General features: G+C 64.8%; 3 protein-coding genes across 8 annotated transcripts; 2 read left to right on the top strand and 1 right to left on the bottom strand.

Moving 5' to 3' along the window:
- PLBD2 (phospholipase B domain containing 2) lies at positions 1-4,361 on the top strand. 2 transcript variants are annotated; one of them, XM_076353384.1, is made up of 12 exons: positions 1-197; positions 367-460; positions 566-724; positions 1,172-1,272; positions 1,711-1,925; positions 2,011-2,105; positions 2,178-2,338; positions 2,487-2,582; positions 2,948-3,019; positions 3,144-3,296; positions 3,443-3,605; positions 3,761-4,361. In XM_076353384.1, the coding sequence occupies exons 1-12, from the start codon at positions 1-3 to the stop codon at positions 3,926-3,928; spliced, it is 1,674 nt and encodes a 557-aa protein (XP_076209499.1). In that variant the 3' UTR covers positions 3,929-4,361. The 2 variants fall into 2 exon arrangements, with proteins under 2 accessions (XP_076209499.1, XP_076209497.1); XM_076353382.1 differs by having other exon boundaries at positions 2,011-2,338.
- Positions 4,362-5,055: 694 nt separating this feature from the next.
- SDSL (serine dehydratase like) lies at positions 5,056-9,616 on the top strand. Of its 5 annotated transcripts, none has more exons than XM_076352742.1 (9): positions 5,056-6,294; positions 7,254-7,302; positions 7,625-7,813; positions 7,933-7,972; positions 8,079-8,218; positions 8,516-8,604; positions 8,712-8,939; positions 9,055-9,179; positions 9,325-9,616. In XM_076352742.1, the coding sequence occupies exons 1-9, from the start codon at positions 6,086-6,088 to the stop codon at positions 9,516-9,518; spliced, it is 1,263 nt and encodes a 420-aa protein (XP_076208857.1). In that variant the 5' UTR covers positions 5,056-6,085; the 3' UTR covers positions 9,519-9,616. The 5 variants fall into 5 exon arrangements, with proteins under 5 accessions (XP_076208857.1, XP_076208858.1, XP_076208855.1 ...); XM_076352743.1 differs by having other exon boundaries at positions 7,260-7,302; XM_076352740.1 differs by lacking the exon at positions 5,056-6,294 and having other exon boundaries at positions 7,120-7,302; positions 7,525-7,813.
- A 4,742-nt stretch (positions 9,617-14,358) lies between these two features.
- Positions 14,359-21,402, bottom strand: LHX5 (LIM homeobox 5). Its single transcript, XM_076352914.1, has 5 exons — positions 21,230-21,402; positions 19,217-19,440; positions 17,733-18,010; positions 16,098-16,263; positions 14,359-14,726 (listed from the first exon to the last, which is right to left on the bottom strand). Exons 1-5 carry the CDS (start codon positions 21,400-21,402, stop codon positions 14,359-14,361), a joined length of 1,209 nt encoding a protein of 402 aa, XP_076209029.1.
- Between the last annotated feature and the right edge of the window lie 1,466 nt (positions 21,403-22,868).

The following is a 22,868-nucleotide window of genomic DNA, read 5'->3' on the forward strand; positions in this document are numbered from 1 at the left end:
ATGGCGGCCGTGCGGGCGCTGCTGGGGGCCGCGCTGGCCGCCGCCCTGGCCGGGGCAGCCCCCGCCGCCGCCTCCCCGCCGCCCCGCAACGTCTCCGTGCTGCTGGAGCCCGGCTCGGGGCGGCTCCGCGTCCTGCCCGGCCGCCTCCCCGCCGCCGTCGCCTGGGCCAGCCTCGACGACCGCATCGTCACCGTCGGGTAGGGGCGGGACGGGACGGGACGGGACGGGCTGCCCCGGGCGGGGGACGGGCCGGGGGCTCGCACGGAGCCGAGCGGGGATGGGGCGCCAGGGGCGGTCTCGGGGGAGCAGTCGCGGGTGGGGCGTCCCACCCGTGTCCGTGTCCCACCCGTGTCCGTGTCCCCCCAGCTGGGCCTTCCTGGAGGTGACCACCAACGCCTCGTACAGTGACAGCCTACAGGCCTACGCTGCCGGGCTCGCCGAGGCCGCCGTCTCCGAGCAGGTAACGGGCAACCTCTCCGAACCTGGGGTCCCGAGGGGTGCGACGCCGTCCCTCCCCTCTCCCCCGGCTGACCCCCACCCGTGACACCGCCGCCGTGTCCCCCAGCTGATGTACATGCACTGGATGAACACCATGGTGGGCTACTGCGGCCCCTTCAAGTACGAGAGCAAGTACTGCGAGAAGCTGCGGAGCTACCTCGAGGCCAACCTGGGCTGGATGGAGGAGCAGATGGAGAAGGGGAAGGACCCCGAGTATTGGCACCAGGTGAGGACGGGGTACCCCCACCCAGGGGGAACCCCCGCTACCTCCCTCTGGGCTAATTGGGGCTTTAATCAAGAGGAGGGGACAGGGCAGTGAGGGGTGCCCCGGGGTCCTGGCCGGGCTCCAGGCGGGATGACGGGGATCTGGCCGCCGTGGATCCTCTTCCCCTGGGCGAGCAGAAGCGACTCGTGACTTTATCCCTGTCAGAGCCTCACGTGCTGCTGTTGGGGTGCGCAGGGGGTGGCTCAGCCCCTCCCCGGCCACCGGTGCTGAGTCACAGCCCCGCTGATGGCACCGCTTTCCCCCAGGCCTCCTCCTGCCTCTGCAGCAGCGCCGGGACCCACCGGATCTGCCGCGTCCCCTGGGGGAAGGGGGGAGCCCGTCCCCTGAAATCCCTTGCCCTTCTTCCGTGCGGGAGCCGAGTGCCAGCTCTGTCCCCCGTCCCCGCAGGTGCGCCTGGCCCTGCTGCAGCTGAAGGGGCTGGAGGACAGCTACAACGGGCGCCTGGACTTCCCCCGGGGCAGGTTCACCCTGGCGCCCTTCGGCTTCCTGTAAGCTCCTTCTCGGAGGTGATGGAGAGCGGGGGGTGGTTGCCCCAGGGGTTGGGGTGCTGCTGGGGGGAGGGGGGGCCGTGGGGACGATTCCTAGATGTCCAGGGACACCCAGTTCTGCTCCCAGTCCCCCTCGCCCACCTTCTCTGGGCGCTTGTCCTCTGCTGCTGGGGCAGGATGGAGCCAAGGCAGGTTCTCCTCCTCCCCGGCACCATGGGCTGGGTGGTGGGTGCCCCCCCAGGCCCGCTGCAGCCCCCTGCCTCAGTTTCCCCACTGCCATGCTCACCCTTCCCTCCCTGCTCAGGCTGCTGGGGTGCTTGCACCTGCACCAGGATGGGATGGAGAAACACTCTCCAGATGGACAGAGAACTCTGAGCCATCTTGGCTCCTGGGCCGGGCTGTCCCCACCTGATACCCCGTGTCTCGCTTCCCCCCCAGCCTGCTGCAGTTGGGGGGCGACCTGGAGGACCTGGAATCTGCCCTGAACCGCTCCTCCCCACGGCGCGTCCTGGGCTCGGGCTCCTGCTCTGCCCTCCTCAAGCTGCTGCCGGGCCGTCGGGATCTCCTGGTCGCCCACGACACTTGGACCTCCTACCAGTCCATGCTGCGCATCATCAAGAAGTACACGCTGCCCTTCCGCACCTCGGCCGGCGGTGCGTGGGCTGGGCTGGGGGGGCTGCATCTGACACCCCCCTTCTGATTCTTCCCTGCTTTTGCATCCCCCCCCCCCCCCTCCAGGCAACTCTCAGATCCCCGGGAGCATCCAGGTGTTTTCCTCCTACCCCGGCACCATCTTTTCTGGGGATGACTTCTACATCCTCAGCAGCGGGTTGGTGAGTGGGGGTCTGGTCCTGGGGGACCCCTCCCCGGCCCCGCTGCCCTACCCATCGCTCCCCTCTCCACAGGTAGCGCTGGAAACCACCATCGGGAACAACAACCCGGCACGGTGGAAGTACCTGGACCCACGGGGCAGCGTCCTGGAGTGGCTGAGGAACATCGTGGCCAACCGCCTGGCCCGCAGCGGTCCCGAGTGGGCCGCCGTCTTCCGACAGTTCAACAGCGGCACGTGAGCGGGGCAGGATGGGGCATGGGAATCCCCCCTGGCTGTCACGGGAAGGGGGGATTGGATGGAGGGATGCTCCCCCCAGGCAGCGGGAACGTCCCCGGGGAGAGGCTGGCAGCCGGAGGGATGCTTTCCTCCTTCTCCGTGCCAGGTACAACAACCAGTGGATGGTGGTGGACTATAATGCCTTCACGCCGGGGAGAGCGAGCCCGCCGCAGGGTGTGCTGACCGTGCTGGAGCAGATCCCGTGAGTGCGCCCATTCCTCCCCAAGCGCTGGCTCCTGTGCTGAGCCACGGTGGAAGCGTTTCTTCTCGGAGGCCCGTCCCCACGGATTTGGGGAAGCCCTAAGGGTCCCGTCTGCCCCAACCCAACGGGTGGGAGTTGGGTGATGGGGATGCAAATGCAGGCAGGAGCTGCCTGCGCTGCCAGTCTGCAGCTAAAGGCTCTCTGGGGATGCTTGTATGCAGGTGATGGGCGCCCAGCACCCCCAGCTGGGGTGGGAACCCAGCGGCGGGGACCCCCGGCTGGGTTGCCCCCCTTCCCAGTGCATCCCCTCCAATCCCCGCTTGATTTCACCGTCTGCTCTGACCGATGCTTTTCCTCCGGTGCAGGGGCCTGGTGGTGGCGGCCGATCAGACGGAGCTGCTGTACCAGCAGGGCTACTGGGCCAGCTACAACCTGCCGTGAGCTCCGTCCGGCCTCGTCCCACCCCGCTGATGCCCCATAAAGGGGGGCAGCCAACGCTGGCCTCCCCCCCCGCCGCTGGATGCTGACTCGCTGGGTTTGCCCCCCCCCCCCCCACCCCAGGTACTTCGAAGAGATCTTCAACGCCAGCGGTAACCCGGAGCTGGTGAAGAAATACGGCGACTGGTTCACCTACGACAAGAACCCACGCGCCCAGATCTTCCGCCGGAACCAGACGCTGGTCCGCGACCTGGACTCCATGATCCGCCTGATGAGGTGGGTGCTGGAGACCCCCAAACCTGGGTGTCCCCCACACCTCCCCCAGGGATTTGCAACCCTCGGGGGTGATTTTTTTCATCATTATAAATGTAAAACGTTTTTTTCCCCACCTTCACCACGACTCTCCCTTGGCCGCTTTGCAGGTCCAACAACTACCTACGGGACCCACTGTCGCGGTGCAGGGGCTGCGACCCCCCCCAGAACGCGGAGAACGCCATCTCCGCCCGCTCCGACCTCAACCCCGCCAACGGCACCTACCCCTTCCCTGCCCTGCGCCAGCGCTGCCACGGCGGCACTGACATGAAGGTGGGGGAGATGGGGAAGCCCCAGGGGGACTGGGGGGGAGCTGGAGGTTCCCTCTTTGGGGGTGCACCCCACTCCGACAGCTCCCCCCCAGGCTGCGTTGCCCCTTCCCCGTGTTGACTTGCACCCCTGTTTTTTCTCCCCCCTCCCAACACCAGGTCACCTCCTCGGGCATGGCCCCCACCTTCGGGCTGGTGGCCACCAGCGGTCCCGCCTGGGACGACGTGCCCCCCTTCCGCTGGAGCACGTCTCCCTGCAGCGCCCTGCTGCACATGGGCCACCCCGACCTCTGGACTTTCCCCCCCGTCAAGGTCCACTGGGACTGAGCGGGCACCGCTGGGCTGAACCCATCCGTCCGTCCATCCATCCGCGGGCGTCTGTCCTGCATGGGGACCCCTTTTAGGGGAGCAGCTGGGTGGTGGGGGGGTCGCAGCACTACCGGCTCTCCCCTATCCCCAGGGGACTGGCTTTGGGTGCAAGGGGTGGTCCCCTGCCCCCCTGGCTCTTTCTGCTTCTGCCTCTTGCTGCCGCATCCCTGCGGTGCCGGTTCTTCCTGCGCAAGGGGCCGTGCCCCCTCCCTGCCGAGGGGCTCCGGCCCCGGGTCTAAGCCTGGTTTGGGGGGGCTCTTCCCAGAAAAGGGTGGGTCCTGGGAGGCTGGGGCTCGCCCGCAGGGCAGAGAGGAGGGGAGTGAGCTGGTTTGGCTGTGACAAATAAAGCGGTCTGCGTGCAGCGGCGGTGGTGGCTGTGCTTTGCGCTCTACTGAGAGTCTCTGGTGTCTTATATAAGGGTTGGGCTTACACAGCAGTCTTCTCCCCTCAAATTAACAGGGCGCTCCCTACTTCTTCGCTGCCTCCCAGCCCCTGTGGGAGGGTGTGCAGCCAGCCAGACCAGGCTCTTTCGGGGTGCAGGCTGCTAAGGTTTCTTTGCTGCTGCATCAGGCTGGGTGTGCGGTGTGGGGCAGAGCTGCTGAAACAGGGGAGCCCGGGGGGTGGGCTGGAGGGGGAGGTCCCACCGCTTGCCCCCCAGGACGGGGTGACCGTCCTCAGTCTCTTTTGTCTTCCCCTCCTCTGCCACCTGTGTCCCCCCAGCACCGAAACCCCCGTTGCAAAATCCTCTTACCGCAGCTCCCTTGATCCACTCCGCCTCGTTAGGAATAACGAGGTCATTACTGGGGGATTAATGAGCTGGTGCTCCGCAGCGCTTTGAAGGCGCCAGGTTCCCACCAGGGCTGGGGGCTGCTGGGGGCCCCTGCAGCTCCCTGGGGCTGCGCGGGGCTGGGTTGCAGCAGGTCTGGGCTGTTGGGGTGCTGGTACCCCAAAAGCTGGGATGGGTGCCCTGGACAGAGTGGGGTGTCCAAAACCTGCTGTGCTGGGGGGATGAGGGGGTTGTAGGTAAGGTGGGCGGGTGGCAGAGCCTGTGCCCGTATCCCCTGGTGTCCCCATGGGGCGGGGGCTCCTGGGGCAGGGGGTGCTGCTCGGAGGGTCCCTGTGCCTCAGTTTCCCTGGGTAGGAGGAGGTCTCTGCCACCGAGTGACAGGGCAGCGAGGAGGGACAGGCCCATCAATGCCAAGGATGGGGCACACTGGAAATGCAGCAGCAGCTGTGTTGCTGCTTCCCTTCTTTTTTTTTTTATTTTCTTAAAAGCAGAAAAACAGACAGAAGTGGTTAAGTATCACCTCGGCTGCAGCAGCCGGTGGCTGAGGCCATGTCACCCAGGGACCCTGGCCAGGGGACGTGACCAGGTGACAGCCTGGCGTCACCTTCCCCAGGGCAGGAATGGAACTGATGGGGAGGTGGGTGTGAGGTGGAAAAGGACCCCGGAGCACCCCAGGGCTGAGCCAAAACGTGGTGCCCTTGCCGAGGTGGTCCCTGGCCTCCTCTCTGTGACGGGGGCGGTCCTTGCACCCCTTCCCCAGCGCTTGTCCCCAGGGCCCATCCCTGTTCCTGCCAGAAGCACTTGCAGCCCCTCTGCCCACTGTGAGATGGGGGGTCGCTCCATGGGCCCCCAGGGGAGCTGGAGCTTGTGTGCCTCCCCCCACCTTGGTGCCCCCATTCAAGAAATCCTCATCACCCCCCACATTTCCAGTCCCCGATGTCCCAAAAGCAGCGTGGCTCAGTGCAGAGGCACCTGCTCTCTGCAGGCAGCACTGTGCCTCTGTGCTGACCCTGCCCGTGCTGCGTGCTGTTCGCTCTGGAGCCTAATGATGGTGGAAGCACCAGGGATTAGTTAGTTCATCACCACCAAAGGCCCATCAGGGACAGGGCTGTCCTGGAGCTGGTGCCCTGCTCGGTGCCTGTCACCAGTGGTGCTAACAGGGGGGCTTTGCAGCACCGTTTGGGTCAGGGGACCAAAATCTGGTATTCTGGGGCCTGTTTCACTTCTCTCTGTCCGGCAGTGGGGCAGAGCCGGGGCAGGGAGCAGGGGGGTTCGCAGTGCACCCCTTTTGGTGGTGTCGCGGCTGTCTCTTGTGTGTGTGCCAGCTCATGTGCGGCGGCCCTCCCCTCGGGACCCCCGTGGAGCCACTACGGAAGGGGATGGAACTAACCTTGTGCCAAAGCGTCTCTGCTTTCAGACACCGCCAGGGACAAATCCTCTGCGGCTGCAGGGTGAGGAGCCAGGGACGGACCTTCCTCCAGATCCCACCTTCCTCCTCCTCGCCTGTTGAGGACAGAGCCAGCCCCTCTGTGCAGAGGTAGGGCACGTGTTGGGGGGGCCCTTACCCTGGAGGGTGTCACCAGGGCTGGGTGACAAGAAGGGGCCCCGGGGTGTCCTGGAGGAAAGGGGGGGGCTCTGCCTGCTTTGCCTGGGGGCCGCTGGGTGCTGCTGGACCTCGGGGCTCGGCTGGACTCTGGCTGGGTCCCTCCGGGCAGCCCCAGCTCCAAGGGATGCTCATGGGACACCTGCGCAAGCTGTGCAGGGACCGTCCCCCCCCCCCCCCAGACCCCTCCTGCCTGCGGGGTGCCTGGCTTGCCCAGCTGGGGCTGGGGGGGGACTCATCCCGGGGGGATTACCCAGCCGGCAGGGCTGAGCCCCCCTGGGGACGTGAGACTTGGAGGAGGGCCCAGGGCTGCTGCAGGGTGGGGGGACTTGGCAGGGCAGGCATAGGGGTGTGACGGCTCATATGGAGGCGACTGGGGGTGTCTTAGCTGCCCGCTGGGCATTTCGGACGTGCAGGCTACCCTCGCTACACCAGGGGTCCAGGTCAAATGGGCAAAGTCCTCAAATCTGCTGGGACATGTTTCTGGCTGGACCTGAGAAGAGCCTGTGCTTGTGCCCAGCTGGCGGAGGCAAACCCTTAGGGACCCCCAAAGTCATTTGGGAGCTGCCTCTCATTTTCCCCTGTCTCCTGGGCACCCACATCCCATCTCCTGGGCATATGAAGGCTGCTGGGATTTGGCTGCTGGGGCCGCATGTGGCTGTCCCCGCTGGGGCACCCCGCACGGTGCCCGGGCCACGGCTGGGCGCTTTCGGCACGGATCCAGCCCTGCGGTTGGAAAAACTCGCCTGGCGCTGAGCAAACAGTCGGGGCAAGGGCAATGTTTAACCCCTGCCCCTCGCCCCGCTGTGCCGCTGGACACGGGGACTTGGGGACACCGGCACGGCCCCTCCGACGTCACCTCTTCCTCCTCCATCCCCCAAACTCTGCTGCAGCTGCAGGCGAGGAGCTGGGGACACGCAGCGAGGCCTCACGGGACACCAGGTAATCCCCGCCATGGGGTGGCCCTGGCTGAGTTAGGGGACAGGGAGTGCGGGCGGGAACTTGGGGAAACCGGGGGCTTGGGGACCAGGAGGATGGGGGACGGGGTGGCCCAACTTGTACTGGGGCTCTGGCAGGGATGGCCCGTCGCTGCGCCGCAGGGCTCAGTGCTGCTGCATCCCAGAGCCGGGAGGGGACACTGAGGACAGCCTTGTCCCTCCCGAGGAGCTCCTGTGCCCTGTACCGAGCCCGGGGTGGGCAGCGGGACTGCGTGGGGTGTCCCCGTGTGGAGCAGCGGGTGCCTCCCCCAACCTCTCCCGGGCAGAGCATCCATCGCCAGGGCGCCATGGCAGCCCAGCCCGGCAGGGGCGAGAAGCCCTTCCACATCGTCTCGCCCGTCCTGGAGAGCCTGCCCCTGTCCCAGGCGGCGGGCACCAAGGTCTACATGAAGCTGGAAAACGTACAGCCCACAGGCTCCTTCAAGATCCGAGGCATCGGCCACCTCTGCCAGGAGGTGAGCGCAGGCACCGCGTGGGCAGGGTGCTGCCTGTGCCCTTATGGGGGGCACGGCGGGGGGACACAGCTCTCCCCTTCCTTCCTTCCTTCCTTCCTTCCTTCCCTCCTGCCTTTCAGGCTGCCAAGAAGGGCTGCCGCCACTTCGTTTGCTCCTCAGGTAATTGGGCCCCGAGCTGAGGCAGGGGGAGCTATGGGGGATGCTCATGAGTAATATGGGAGGTGCAGGGGGGGCCGAGCCCTGCCTGACCCCCCGCTTTCCTCAGGGGGGAACGCGGGTCTGGCAGCGGCGTACGCAGCCAAGAAGCTGGGGTTGCCGGTCACCGTCGTGGTCCCCAGCACCACCGGCCCTGCCACCGTGCGCAAGCTGGAGGAGCTGGGGGCGGAGGTGGAGGTCTCCGGCCAGGTACCCCCGCAGCAGCCCCCTAAAACTGGGGTCTGGGGAGACCAGAGGGGACTGAGCCTGAGCTCGGCCTGCTTTGCGATGCCGGGGATGCGCGTGGCAAATCCCATCCCAAAAAGTCCCCCTCCCGCATCACCTGCACCTGGCATTGCGGCAGGGTCACTCCGGGGACCCCCACCTCAGCCCAGTGCCCTGCGTGGGTTTCTGGTGTCCCCTGGCCCCACGGTGACAAGGCACTCATCTCCGGGGTGCAAGGGCTGGATGTGGCCCCGCTGAGCTCCCTTCCCCCCCCCCCCCCAGGTGTGGGATGAAGCCAACAGGAGAGCCCTGGAGCTGGCACAGACCGAGGGCTGGGTCAGCATCCACCCCTTTGACCACCCCTTGGTGTGGTGAGTGCTGCCAGGGCTCAGCTCCTGCCCCCGGTCCCCATCCCCGGAGTCAGGGCTGGCTCGGGGTGCACCCGGGCTGCATCCTCCCGCCCCCCCTCGCCCTGCAGGCAGGGTCACGCCAGCCTGGTCCGGGAGCTGAAGGACTCGCTGGAGACCAAACCAGATGCCATCCTGCTGGCAGTGGGCGGCGGGGGGCTGCTGGCAGGCGTCGTGGCTGGCCTGCGCCAGGTGGGCTGGCAGGACGTCCCCATCGTCGCCGCCGAGACCCGGGGGGCTCACAGCTTCCATGCGGCGCTGGCGGCCGGCCGGCTCATCTCCCTGCCCGACATCACCAGGTGAGCGGGGCTTCGCGGGAGCGGCCACGCGTGCAAAAAGTTGCCGGGTCTCAGCCCAGCTCACTGAAGGGTCCTGGGACCACCCTGTGACCACCTTCCTTCCCTCCTGTCCCAGTGTGGCCAAGTGCCTGGGAGCCAAGATGGTGGCGGCGCGGGCACTGGAGTGCGCCCAAGAGTGCCAGGTCATCTCCCAGGTGGTGGAGGACGCGGAGGCTGTGCGAGCCGTGGAGCAGTTCCTGGGTGAGCAGGGTCCAGCCAGGCGTGGCGGGGGTGACAGGGACACTGCTGGGTCTTGGGACTGGCCTGAGACGTGCTGGAGTCAGGGGGCTGATGGGGACGGGGTGGGTGGGTGGCTCAGGGTGTCCCCCCGCTCTTGTCCCCGCAGACGACGAGAGGATGCTGGTGCAGCCGGCGTGCGGGGCCGCCCTGGCCCTGCTCTACACGAGGCGACTGCAGCGGCTGCAGCACGAGGGGTGGCTGCGGACCCCGCTGGCCTCCGTGGTGGTGGTGGTGTGCGGGGGCAGCAGCATCCAGGTGGCCCAGCTGCAGGCTCTGAAGAGCCAGCTGGGGCTGGAGTGACACCCACCCCGAGGAGGGGGACGCGACGGAGCCCTGCCGGCACCCTCTGCTTGCTTTCCTTCCAAAATGACCAAAATAAAGCCCTGCTGCCTGGCGGACATGGTGCCGGACTCCTCTCACAGCCTCTGCCCCAGCACACAGCATCCATGTAGGGATGGGGAAACTGAGGCACGCAGGGCGGACAAGATGGAGCTGGGCCCCTGCCTGCACCTCCCCTGCCTCTCCGATGGCAAGGCTGGGGTACACACGTCCCACTCTGCCCCTTGGACGTGCTGGGCATCCTCCTCCACGTCCCCCAACCGTCGGTCCCCCCTCCCCTCCCTCCCCTGCTCCTCCCCAGGCTGTTTGGACTGCAGCTCCCCGCCTCAATTAGCAAGCGCTCCCTCTCTGACTAATTACTTTGCTACTGTCTTTATGCATTATTATTCTAATTATTATTAATTATTACAATCTTCTCCCATTCCTGCCGCGCTGTCTGCGGTCAGAAGAGAACAACACACGCAGACCCTCTTGTTACAGTGATTTATTGGTGGAGCTCCACGGCTGTGTTTAACACCCGCGGGCTCCGCGGTGCACCGACACACACGTGTGTGTGTGTGTGTACACCCCAGCCTGGAGCCCCCGTGATCCCCCTTTTTCCCCCATCCCACTCTTTTTCCCATTCCCCCCTTTCCTCCAGACTTTCCTGCTCTCCCCCGTTCCCGCTCTCCAGTGCTGCGTTTGCTTTAGCCCTTTGCTATTGCACCTCCCAGGGTTTTTCCCGGTTGTGTCCCCCTCAACCACACTTCTCCCCCCTCCTTCCTCCCATCCCAGGGTGATGTGGGGTCTTGCTCCCACTGGGGCTCCCCAGCCCTGACTGCTCCTCGGTTCCCCGGCTGAGCCCATGCCCCAAGCATCACCTGGTGACGTTGGGCAGGGAGACAAGCCCTTTCCCGCCCCCAAAACCCTTCTCAGCCTCCTCCTCCTCCTCCCCTTGGGAGCAGAGGGGGCTCAGCCCCAGGACCAGCTCAGACCCCGTCTCATAGGCAGCCCCCACGAAGCCCTTTCCCCTGGCCAGGCGCCTGCTCCGGGACCCGGCTGCCAACCCCCCAGAAACACCCTCCCTGCCTTCGGCCCTTTTCCTCTCTCCCCCAGTACATCCCACCGGCCAGGCCAGCCCCTCCAGATGCTTCTTGGAGGCCAAAACCCCATAAATCAAAACTCTGCCGCTCCATCGTGGGCAATATCTTATGTAAAAAGGTGTTTCCAGAGAGCACCAAAGGCTGGAGAATCCTATTACGAGGCACACTATTAATTATAAGGAGTCAGCCCAACCTACTCCAGCAATTTTTTATCCCAGGTCCAAAACCTGATTACTTTCCACCTTCTGCAGACCTTCCCCTTCTGGAAAAAAAAAAAAAAGGGGGAAAAAGGTCAGAAGAAAAAAAAATAGCATTGATGTTTGCCCAACAGCTTTTGAAAGGAAGTTTATTCCCAGGACTGATGCTGCTCTGCCGGGGCTCGGGGGGAGCCGGGAGCTCGCGGTGGTGTTTCCCCAGCACGGTCCCACGGGGGTTATTGCTGGTGGTGACATGGGCATGACCGTGGGGCTTGAGGTGACTCCCCAAGCACCCCAACAGGGAGCTTTGTCCCCTCCTTGCCTTGACAAGGGAGCGCTCGGGCTTTGGGTGCCAGCTGAGGGGAATTGGGCTTTGGATGTCCCCGGCAGGAACATGGGAGTGCAGGTTATCTGGGGGACACCCCGCCGGGGGTGGGCATGGCCCCAGCTGGCGGGGGGGGTCACCCTGCAGCTGGCGGCAGGCGTGAACCCTGGGTGCCAGTGTCTTCTTGGGGCTGCTGGGGTGATGGGGACCAGGGACCTCCCCCGCGACGGGGACCCCAATCTCAGTTGTGATGCTGTACCCCGACCCTGGTTGCAATGGGGAGCCCAAACCTGGCTGTGGTTAAGGGCTGCGATAACCAATGGGCTGAACCCAGCTGCTCCCTGCAAGGCCCGCTCCGTGTCCCATGGCCTGGATCCGGCCGCTGTGCCTTCCCCAGTCATCGGGTCCCTTCTGCCAGCGCCAAGCCGCAGGCGGGGGTTTGCCGGGACGGGCGAGCCCAGGGGAGCAGCAACCCCCGCTCCGAGCTGCGGGGCCCAACCGGTAAAGCTCCTCCGTGCCGGCGGGTCCCTGCTCGGGTGGCTGCTCCCCCTGAGCCCCGTCCTCCTGCACAGAGCCCCCCGGCCCCCTGCACGGGAGGTGGCAGCTTGGAGCACGCCAGCATCATCCAAAATCCCCCCTGCAGCCTGTCCCCCCTTGGGGACAGGGTGCCCCAGCAGCCTGCAAACAGCCCTCAGGTGTATGCCTTGGGTTCAGTTGTAATAATAATAATAATAATAATAATAATAATGATAGCAGCAGCAGCAGCTGGTGTTCACCCAGTGAATGACCTTGTGCTCCATTTCATAATGCTCAAAATGATGCTGGGAGGGAGCTATTTAACAACCCGTCGCCCTGTCCTTATAAGAAGCACCCGTTACCTGGTAACACCAACAGCCTGGAAGGGGTGGAGCAGGAGGGAGCGGCCGGCTGCACGCCTGCCTCAGTTTCCCTACCTGTTAAAAGGGGAGAAGGTGCTTTGCTTGGTGGGTGGTGAGAGCTCAGTGTCTTTGTGATGGCCTCAGCTCCTGGCTGAGGGATCCCTTGGGTCTCGGCCCGGCTCGTTTGCCACCCTGTTATTAATGCTGGTAATGGTATAGGAAGGATAAATTCCACCACTTGGCTGAACAGAGAAAATATGCAGAGAAGTGGCTGGCTTTTCATAAATCATTGGTGCTCCGTGCTACAACCAAGCCAGGACTTAAAATTCAGGTCAGGAGAGAGGGACTCTCGTAAGCCAGCGAGGGAAGGTAATTTATTCTGTTTATATCTTTTTACTGCAAGACAAGGGGGGGAAACTCTGCCATGATTTTGCATTTTAAATATTAGTTCAGAGCTGCAGCCTGCCTTGGACTTTATTTATTTGTGTCTCCAAAACAAGAGAAGGAAAGCAGGAGAGAGGATGGGGGCAGACTGGGGTGCTGGGGGAGGATACCCCCCTCCTGCCTGCCCCCGGTGCCCCCTTGGGGCAGATGGGACAAAAGCTGGTGATGGCATTCATGACCCCCCCCCCGCTCGGTGTGTGTCCCCCCAGCAGCCCTGCTGACCCCCCTGGCACTCCCGTGGCTCCCCCATGGGGATGCTGTGCCAGCAGGGCTGTGGGTGCCTCTGGGATGCCTGGGGGGGGTGTGTGTGTGTGTGGTGTGTGTCTTGGGGGGTACACACAATACCTCCCCCCCCCCCGGCAGGAGAAAAACGATGCACCAGCCTGTCTGCTGTGGAGAAGGTGCTGAGCTGGGTTATGTGCCCCCCCCCCCAGTCCTGGAGAGCTGGGGTGATGGGGGGACTGCGGGGGGCCTGGGGTACCGGGTGGGTGATGCAGCAACATCACCTTGTACAGGGGCCATGGCACCCATCCCACCCGTGCGGGGCTGGGGGACGGGGTGGGCAGGGGGGGAGCGGGGCAGCCCTGCCAGCACCTCTCATGGTCTTGTCTTTAAAAAAAAAAAAAGAAAAAATAAAAAAATAAAATAAAATGAAAGGGACCAGGTGACCGAACAGTAGGTAACTAAAAGGTTTTTTATTCACATTGAACAACAAGAGCCATTCACACTAACAGCCTCCGCAAGAGGCAGCGGGGACAGGAAACCCACGACGCTTTCAGAAAACAACTTTTTTTTTTTTCTTTCCTTTTCCATTCTCCTTCCTTTCCCCCCCCCCATCCTCTCGCCCCCCCTCCCTGGCACCACCCCCTCCCCGCCTTCAAAATAGAAAAATTCGGAGCCTCCCATGACTAAAGTACAATAAATAATCAGTAAACACAAAAACATACTTTATTTGTTTCTCCTTTATACAAAATAAAGAAACTAGAAGCAAAAACTATAATACATCCTTAAATCGGCGGAGCCTCCGGGAAACGTTGGGGTGGGACTCGGCGTCGAGGCTTGGGTTTAATTTCTGCTGTTGTGGTGGTTGGGTTGGTTTTGTTCTGGTTTTTTGTGGGTTTTTTCTTTTTTTTTTTTTTTTTAAATTGGTTTGTTGTTGCTGTTTTTCCTGTTTCTGCCTCTTTCTGGTGTCTTTTCCACTGCGTGGGAGCCCAATCTCAGCCAGTCACTGGGGCAGCCCTGGGCCTGGCCCCCCCCCCCCTCCCCCCCCTCAGCAAAAACCGGGTCCAAACCCACCTTCTCCTTGGGGATAAAATGGGAACAACAAAACCAAGGGCAGGGGAGGGGCTGGGGGGGGGTTATTCCTGCTATTCCCCATTTCCCCCCTCCCTTAATGTGGTAAAGGATAATTAAAAAGGATGCTAATTAGCAGGGGGGGAGCCATGCCCCAGCCCCCCTCCCCGGGTGCCGCCGGGGCGGTGGGACCTGTGTCCAGGGGAGTTCAGCTTTGGTCCGAGAGGCGGTGGTCCCGACGCCGGCGGGGGGGTGTGTGTGTGTGGTGTGTGTTCTTCGGGGCTGGGCACCATTCATTGTCGTGTGTCCCCCCCCCGCAGTGTTGGGGGGAAGGTGCCGGGAGGGGGAGGTAGCGGGATGGCCCTAAGGTCCCGGGGGGGTTCTGCAGTGATGGGGAGGGTGAGGGGGGATGCAGGGATGCGTTTTGGCATCGGAGCGGGGGGGGTTGTCTTTATCCGGCGATGGTGACGTGATGCGCCCTGGTCCGGGGCGGGGGGGGGGACACAGACGACGACACGCGTGGGCTGGGGGAACGTGGGGGTGTTTTCCCCCTCCACACGCACACGCGTGCCCGCGCCGGGCCTACCACACCGCCGCCTCGCTGAGCTCCGGGTTGGGATGCGAGAGAGCCCCGCTGTAGCCGCTATTGCTGGACATGGAGAAGGGCGGGCTGGGCCCCCCGCTGAAGACCTCCCCCGGGATGGGGTGCAGCGAACCGGTCATCCCCGGCTCGGGGCTGGGGGTGTCGGGATGCGAGATCATATCCGTGTACCTTTGGTTTTCTGAGGAGTGGTGTCCGCTTAAGGGGGGCTCCAAGGGTCCCAGGGGCGTGGAGCCGGGTCCTGAGTTCTGAAGGTAGCTGGAGTCGGCCGGGGACTGGGCTTGGGAGGGCGGCCCGTGGGGGAAAAAGTCATAGTTGCCTCCCGGTCCGTAGTAGTCACCTTGGTAATCTGCGGGAGGGGGGGTGGTGGTGGGAGAAAAGGATGGAGCTGGACCCCCGGGGCCAAAAACCTTCCAAAATCCCACCGCTCCCCATACCCAGCCCTATCTTCCCCCTTGGGCACAAGCGTGACCCGGACCGGTGTGGCTGTCCCCCTCCGAAATACTCTGCTGGCTCCTGGGCCGGCGGGGCCCAAGGAGCTGGCTGCGAATTTGAGCCCACCCCGAGAGGGAAATAAACCCGTCCCGAGGGCCGCGGCGCTCATCACCCTCTCCCTGCCTGGCCTGGAGGGAGGGAAGGGATGTGGGAGGGCAAGGAGCCCGGGGCTGGGGGGGCTGAGGGGGCTGGGGGCTCAATTGTAATCTTAGTTAATGGGGAAAAAGAAAAATATAAAGGGAATGGGGAAAAAGTACACGTATAAAGGGAATGGGGAAAAAGTGCATACGTGTATAAAATGGGGGAAAAAATATATAAAACGGGGAAAATAAAATGTATATGTAATGGAGGAAAATTATATATATGTTTAGCAGCCTGGAAGGGATCTAGAGACTAACTGCAGGGCAGCAAGGGGCGCCTGGAAAGCCCCTCGTCAGAGGGGAGGCTTTGAAAATGCAGCTTGCGGGGGGGCTCCGCACGGAGCGGGGGGGAGAGGGGAGGCGGCGGGGCCGCCCCGCTGCGCCCATCCCGTCCCGTCGGGGCGGCGGGGGGGGGGGGGGGGGGGGCGGCCCGGCGGCAGTGACCTTCCATATGCTGCGGGCCCGGGAGGTAATTGGAACAAATGCGGCCTGAAAGGGGCACAAAAGCCCCGCAGCTGGGGCTTTGTTCGCGGGAGAGGGGCCGCCGCCGCCCCGCCACCGCCGCCACAATGCCCGGCCGGGGCGGGGGGGGGGCCGTGGCTGTGCGTGGACGGCCGTGACTGTGCGTGGACGGTGCCGTGCGTGTGCGTGGGGGGGGGTGGGGGGGGGTGAGCAACGCGCGTGCGCGTGGCACAGCCGTGGGGCGCGCGTCGCTGCCTCTGCGTGGGCGCGCACACGCGTGGGCGTGCAGGCACAGATGCCTCGGCGTGCGTGGGGCGGGCCGGGGAGGGGGGGGATGCTGCGGCGGCCGCGGGCGCGTCCCCCTCACCGTCCCCTCGGGGCCACGGGCGGCTCCGCTCCCCGCGGAGGGGGGTCGGGGAGGGGGACAGGGAGCAGCGGGAGGAGGCGGAGAGGAGGGAAAGGGGGGGGGGGGGGCGGCGGGGGAAGGAAAAACCCGGGGAGAAGCGGGACAGGGGAGGAACAAAGGGAAAGGGGATGAGGGAGGGAAGGAGCGGGGGGGGGGGGGGGGGGGGGGAGAGTGGGGGTGTGTGGACGGGGCAGGGCCCCCGCGGACGGTCCCTCACCTCCGTAGTACGTGTAGGGCGTCGAGCCGAGCATCTCGGACTCGTCGAGGCGGCCGCCGAGGGGCCGCATCCTGCGCGGGCTGCGGAAGAAGGCGTGCCGGCGGGCGCCCAGCGCGCTCAGCTGCTTCATCCGCCGCTCCTTGGACCGGCGGTTCTGGAACCAGACCTGTGGCCGGGCCGGCGTCAGCGCCCACCGGGGATGGGGTACCAGGGACCCCCTCTGGGTCGGGGACACCCCCTCCCCCCCAAGTTTGGCCGGGGGTGGCTGGGGAAAGGGATGGAAATCTTGCGCCCGCCTGGGAGGGGGTGGGTTTTCCCACCTCTGGGTGGTTTTTAATGACACCACCCCCACCTCACCCCCCTGCTGCCAATAGCCCCAAAAGGTGCACGGCGGGGGGGCACACACACGAAATAACAAGGTTTATTAAAATCCTGGCCCCCTGGCTGCATCCCCCTGTGCGCATCCTCGGCCTATCTGTCCCTACAAGGGAGAGGGCAGCCAGAGGATATGGGAAGAAGAATTTTCCCTTGGGGGGGGAGGGGGAAGAAGGGAGGAAAAGAGGGAAGGAAAGGGGGGGAGGAACTCTGGATCGTGGCAGAAGTAGGTGGAAAGCGGGGAGCAGGGAGATGAGCACCTGCTGCGGCGGGCAGGGAGTCAGAAGAAAAGCTGGCCGGTGAGGATGGAGATAAAAGGGAAGGGAAAGACGCAGCCGTCTCGCTACAGGGCATCGCCTCGGCTGAACCGCACGGCCTCAGCCCACGCACGCCTTTCCCCCGGCCTGGTGGGGTGTCTGGATTATTGCCCCACTCCCCCGCCCCGTGTCCCCTGGGGACGGGGAAGCTCAGGGGAACGAGCACATCACACTCCCCGGGGACTTCTCCCGCTCCCCTCTGCTGGGAGCCAGGACGCTCGCAGCTCCGCTACCGGCAAAGCCGGAGAGTCCTCCCCATTAATGCCTCTATTAAAGCCCATTAATCCCTACATTTCCGCAGGGATTTTCTTCACGGGGGCAGTGCGGTAAGAAAGTGCCGGGCTGCCTGCAGAGCGCAATGGCTTCTCCTTGCTTTCACAAGGCCGGAGCATCCATCTCCCAGGCACGCCGGGGAATGCTGCTCGGCCCTGGGGGAAGCTGTGCCGCTGGCTTCGCGAGCGGCAGCGGAGGAGCCCGGCCGGCTCACGTTTCGGGGCTGGTTTTCACCTCTTCCTGTGGGGTTGGTGCGTTAAAGCACAGGGTGGGGGATCCCCGCTAACCCACGGGGGCATGGGGCTGGCGCAGGGCTGGGCCTGGGGTGACGCTGGCAGGGGACAGATAGGGTTTGCCTGTCCCCGTTTCCCCAGCTCATGGGACCGGCCTCAGTGTCCCAACCCCTCTCCAGCACCTGGGGGAGACCGTCTCGGCCTTGAACTATCTGGGCTCCCACCAGCACCCCTTCTCCTTCCCTCCCCAGGCGGGTCCTTTCCCTGTCTCTGCTCCGCGAGAGGAAATCGCCCCCTGAAGCTCTGATGTCGCAAGAACGTCAGTCTGCGGTGGGGAATGATGTCGCTGGCCAGCCCCACGACATCACGCTGTCGGGTGGAGGGGGCTGTGGCGGGGCAGGGGGACGAGCGGGGGCGGTGGGCTGGGGCTGCCCTACCTGGATGACTCTCATGTTGAGGCCGGTCTCCTGGGCCAGCTGCTCTCGGATGTGGCGGGTGGGTTTGGGGGTGGCGGCGAAGGCAGCTTTGAGGGTCTCCAGCTGCTTGGCTTTAATGGTGGTGCGGGGCCCCCTCCGCTTGGTACCCGAGTTCTGCTCCTCGTTCTCGTTGTTGGTGGTCTCCTTGTCCGAGGAGGTCGAGTTGTCCGTCTCCTTGGTATCGTCCTGCATGGGGTCCTGGAGATCCGGGGACAAACTCCTGTCTGTACATGAGGACACTGTAAAGGAGACCCAGAAAGGAAAGGAGGGAGGGGGGGGCGGGTGACTTAGGGGAGAGATCAACCCCCCCTCTCCTCTGCCCTCCCCGGCCCGGCTGCTTTCCAGGAGAGGGGTTGGGGGGTGCTGGAGAGCGGCAAGGGGTGCAGATCGCCTCTGCCCCGCCGGTACCCCTAAAGCATCATCCCCCCAACATCACGCAGAGCTCCAGGCAAGCGCCGCCCAATCCGGCCCTGCGCACCATGTCGTGCCGGCCGGGGGGAGCTGGGGAGGGAGTGATCCCCCAGGCTCACCCCTGGCGCTCCCCCTCTCCACCCCCCCCCCGCGCCTTTCACACCGGGAGGCGGGATGGGCCGCTGGGAAAAACGCAACCGGTCCCTGTCGGGGTTTGGGGGGTCTCCAGTCACTGCCTTGAGCCTGGCTCATCCCCCCCCAGCCCCCCCCCCGCCCCGGGACCCTGATGCCAGCACCCTCCCCAAGGCCAAGCTCTACTCGCCTCGCTCACAGCAGCGGCCCCACTGACTGGCGTGGCAGGATCCGGCCCCGGGTGCTGGACGGAGAGAGAGCCCACGGAAGGGGGTGAGCACAGGCGCCTGGCATGGCTGGGACAGCAGGAGTGGGCCTGATCCTGCTGTCCTGACGCAGAGACAGCTTCCAAGGAAGTCAAATGGGAGCTTTGCCTCTGGGTGAAAGGAGGCGAAGGATCAGGCCCGCGGCGCGGGGGGACCGGGCACACTTGCAGGGGGGGGCTCCGGGACGTGGGGGGCTCCGGGGCCAGGCCCGGGGGGGGGGGGGGGTCCCGGCTCCCCACCACCCCGCATCCCCGCTGCCGTAGGGGCCGTGCGCGGGGCAGGAGCCGGGGGGGGGGTGTGGGGAGTGATGCTGCGGGGCTGCACCTCGGCCACCGCTCGTCCCACGCGTGTCCGCGTCCCGCGTGGGGGGGTGTGTGTGTGTGTGTCACAGAGGCTTCCGCCTGCTTCGAAGGCTTTCACCCCAAATCCCTCCCTCCCCCCGCGGACTAACGGGGGGCCGGGCTGGCCGCGGGGTGCGGCCCCTCACCCCGTAAAGCGAAACCTCCTTCCCGGCCCGGCGGGAGGTACCGGCAGCACCACGGCGGCTGCCCGGAGCGGTCGGGCGCTGCCTGTTCCCGCCCCTAGGAGCGGCAGGGACGCGTCCCCGGGCGATGCGGCGGGCTGAGCCGCTCGTACCTGAGTTGAGGCTGCCTTCCTTCAAACTGGGAGAGTTCAAGTAATCCTCTTTGCAAACAAATTTGTTTTCGTCTATGATATAGAGTTCCTCGCCCGTGGAGAGCTGCTTGTTGCAGACCATGCAGGTGAAACAGTTCAGGTGAAAGACTTTATTCCGGGCTTTCCGGACGAGGTCGCTGGGGGAGATGCCTTGGGAGCAGCCGGCGCATTTGGTACCAAACCTCCTGGAGAGGGGGAGAAAGGCGAGAGCTGGGAGCCCCGGCGGCGATGGGCTGCGGGAGGGGAGGGGGGGGAAGGCGTTTGTACCGATCCCCCCCCCAAAAAAAATCCCACCGCGGGAGCTCGATCCTTCAGCATCTCTCGCTGGGAGATTTGGGGGGGGGGGGAGCAGGCGATTCGCACCCCCTGCCCCTTCGGGGTGAGGAGGAGGAGAGCTTTCATCCCCCGCGCAGCCCCGCTCGCAGGCGCAGGGTGGGCTGCGGAGAGAGCTCGGGGTTGGGGTGTCCCCACCCGTGGGAGGGGGACGGACGGACGGACACACACACACGAGCATTCTCGACCGGATTTGGCCCCAGAAGGGCCGGAGGGGAGGGGAGGGCGGCGGGGTTTCCCCTCCGCGCTCTGCGGGAGGGGGATTTCGTTTCAGCCGGTGCCTCCCGGGCGGGGAACGGGGGGCTCGGCTCTGCCCGGCGCCGGCCTGAAAATCCCGGGGAGAAAACGGGGCTGATTACGGCCAGAGCGACGGAAAAAGGGAGCGGCGGGTGCGGGGGGCACCGCGCACCCAGAACAGCAACGGGCGGCGGCGGAGGGAGCTCCGCTCCCCGAAGCATCCCGGGGTCCCCAGCCCGGCGCCGGCACCGTCCCGCTCTCCCGGGGGGGGGGGGGATTTTTCCTGGTCGGGAACAGCGCTTTGGAAATCTCCGATTTTCCTTCCCTTCGCTGGAGGCAGAGCGGTTTTTTTCCCGAGGAGATGCCTTTTCAAAAAAAAATAAAAATAAAAATAAAAAAATCCAGGGAATCGAATCGGCTGGAAACGATCTCCCCAAGGAAAGAAAAAAAACCCCAAAAACCCAAAAACCAAAACCCCCACCAAAACGAAAAAAACCCAAACGACCAAACAAACAAACAAAAAAACCCTAAAGCCCCAAACCCCCTCGATCCCCCAAACAAACAAACAAACCCCCCCCCCCCCCCAAAAAAAAAAATGCCCCCAAAACCCTGGAACGGGGGCTGCCGCTGCCGGGTCCCCGGGGGAGCCGGGGGCTGCCAGGCCCCGGGGTGCCCACGCAGGGTCCCCCCTTTTTCCCCTCCGGTCGCGGCACAACTTCTGCCTCCCTCGCTGCTCCCCGTGACGTTGATGTAGTGAGAGCATTAGGAGTCATAAGTCATCTCCCCCCCCCTCTTCCCATCCCGGCCCCTAATTTCCTCATCGGCACCTTATCGCAGTCATTAGGGGCGTTTAAGGAGCGGCGAAGCGCGGGGCCCCGCCGGGGGTGGGGGGGGTGGGGGGGCGAGGTTTTGGCCACCGTCTTCACCGGGGCCTGCGGTCCCGGGAGCCGGGCAAGGAGCGCCAGGCCGGGCCCCGGAGGGGGGGGGACACACGGCTGCCGCCGCGATGCCCACCCGGGCCTGCCACGACGGGGCGGGCGGCGGCACCGGCGGAGCGGGGCCCGGCGCTGGTGAAGGCAAGGTCACGGGGAGACTTTGGGGGGGGGGGGGCACAGCCTCGCTGCCCCCACCTCAGGCTGCAGCAGCGGCCGTAGCGCAGCCGCCGGCCCCCCCCCCGGGGCCCCCCCGGCCCGGGGGGCTGCTTCCCCGCCGGAGCGGTGGGGCAGGCTCGGTGCGGATCCCCGGCAGAGAGGGATGGGCGGAGAAGCGGGGAGCCCCCCACGCTCCCCCCAAAGCTCCGAGGGAGACTCCAAGGGAGGCACCAGGGGCCGGGCGCGGTGTGAACCTCCGCACCCTCTCGTCCCCGTCGGCGGGGTGTGTGTGTGTGTGGGGGGGGACACTCACCTGAAAAAGTCATTTTTGCAGTAGAGTTTGCCTTCCCTGGAGAAGCATTTCTCGGTCAGGTTGCACTTGCACTCGCAGCACTGGACGCATTTGATGTGCCATGCCCTGTCCAAGACGTTCAGCAGGAACCGGTCCAAAATCGGCCTCTCGCAGCCCGCACAATGCACCATCATAACCTCCGCCGGGGGATGGAGACGCGCAAACGAGAAGTCAGCCCCGCGCCGGCACACGGCGGCGGCTCAAAAACGCAGGAAAAAAATTAAAATGATAAAATAAAATTAAAAATGTAAAAAAAAAAAAAAAAAAGATACAAGAGGGAATAACGAAAAATTCAGGGGAGGGGAGCGGAGCGGCTGTCAAGTTCTTCCCCCTCTTCTCTCCGAAGCCGCGGCGGCGGGAGGGAAAAAACGATGCCCCAAAAAAAAATAAATCCAAACCACCCCCGAGAAATAACAACAACAACAAGAATAATAATAATAAAAAAAAAACCCAATCCCCCCCCGGTCCCTCCGGAGCGCTCCGGGAGCCGGCGGAGCGGCGGCCGCGCTGCTGGCGGGCTCTGCGGCAGCGGGCGCGGCGGGAGGGGTGCATGAACCCCCCCCCTGCAGCCGGCAGCCCCGGTGCCTCGCTGTGCTCCGCCGCCGCCGCGCCGCCACTCTCATGCTGTCCCCATCGCCAGCTTTGTCCCCCGCCTTAGTAATTCGCGCATCCTTATTCAGATTTAGTGACGTAGAGGCCCGCGTCGCCCCGGCGGCGACCAATGGGAGGGCGGTAACCATGGCAACCTCTTAATTTATAGCATATCTAAATTGGCTCCAGCCTTGTGCTTGGCACAGAGGGAAAAAAACAACGCGCCTCTATTGTTGAGGGTGGCTTGTACCTGTGCCGCGAAGTGAGTACGCACCTGGCTGGGGGGCCGGGGGGGGGGACACGCTGCAAAAAGCCTGGTTTCCCACCAATTCTCCTTTTATTTTTACTTAGTTCTTTTAAAGGGGCGCTCGGGGAGGGTTTTGGGGGGTCCCGAGTCGGGCCGGGGGAGAATATCACCTGGTTTGGGGGTTGTTTTATTTTTTTGTTCGGTTTTTTGTTGGGTTGGGTTTTTTTTTTTTGCACGAGGGGGAGAGATGCTTTTGTCTGAAAGAGCGACAAGGGGGGGTGGGGGAAAGGGGGGGTGGGGTGGATTTTGGGGGGGCGGGGAGGGGGAGGGGGGCGCGGGGAGGGCCGGCTCCTCCGCGCGGCGTGGCGGGATGAAAAGTTCCCCCGGCAGCGCGCCGCGCGGAGGTATGCGCCCCCCCCCCCCCGCCACCCCCGGCCTTTGTCCCACGGGCCTGTCGCCTTCCCGCCCCTTCCCCGCTCCGCGTAAGTCGCTGGCAACCCCCGGGGGGGGGGTTGGGAAGGGGGCAGGGGGCGGCCCGGGGATGGGGGGGGGGGGGGGGGGGGCGGCGGGCGCTGCCCCCTCGGACACTGTTTTTTCTCTTTAATTCCAGGTGCGGCGGAGCTGTGAGTCGCCGGCTGGCCGGGCGGGAGGGGACGGAGTGCAGGATTGGACCCGGCGCTTGGGGGTTATGGGGGGGGGGTGTATTCTGGCGGGGGCCGGGGGGCCGCTGCCCCAGCCCGGAGCTCCCAGCCGGAGCGGCGG

The sequence above is a fragment of the Aptenodytes patagonicus genome, chromosome 15 (assembly GCF_965638725.1).
Source record: "Aptenodytes patagonicus chromosome 15, bAptPat1.pri.cur, whole genome shotgun sequence".
NCBI lineage: Eukaryota > Metazoa > Chordata > Aves > Sphenisciformes > Spheniscidae > Aptenodytes > Aptenodytes patagonicus.

Excerpts from the sequence above, each read along its gene's own strand:
- LHX5 (XM_076352914.1), bottom strand. The coding sequence starts at position 21,402 with ATGATGGTGCATTGTGCGGGCTGCGAGAGGCCGATTTTGGACCGGTTC. Across the intron at positions 18,011-19,216 it reads GGAAGGCAGCCTCAACTCAG|TGTCCTCATGTACAGACAGG; the intron begins GTACGAGCGGCT and ends TCTCCTTTACAG. Across the intron at positions 14,727-16,097 it reads GCCCTACACGTACTACGGAG|ATTACCAAGGTGACTACTAC; the intron begins GTGAGGGACCGT and ends CCCCTCCCGCAG.
- SDSL (XM_076352740.1), top strand. The coding sequence starts at position 7,139 with ATGTTTAACCCCTGCCCCTCGCCCCGCTGTGCCGCTGGACACGGGGAC. Across the intron at positions 8,219-8,515 it reads AGGTGGAGGTCTCCGGCCAG|GTGTGGGATGAAGCCAACAG; the intron begins GTACCCCCGCAG and ends CCCCCCCCCCAG. Across the intron at positions 8,605-8,711 it reads TTTGACCACCCCTTGGTGTG|GCAGGGTCACGCCAGCCTGG; the intron begins GTGAGTGCTGCC and ends CTCGCCCTGCAG.
- PLBD2 (XM_076353382.1), top strand. The coding sequence starts at position 1 with ATGGCGGCCGTGCGGGCGCTGCTGGGGGCCGCGCTGGCCGCCGCCCTG. Across the intron at positions 725-1,171 it reads ACCCCGAGTATTGGCACCAG|GTGCGCCTGGCCCTGCTGCA; the intron begins GTGAGGACGGGG and ends CCGTCCCCGCAG. Across the intron at positions 1,273-1,710 it reads CTGGCGCCCTTCGGCTTCCT|CCTGCTGCAGTTGGGGGGCG; the intron begins GTAAGCTCCTTC and ends CTTCCCCCCCAG.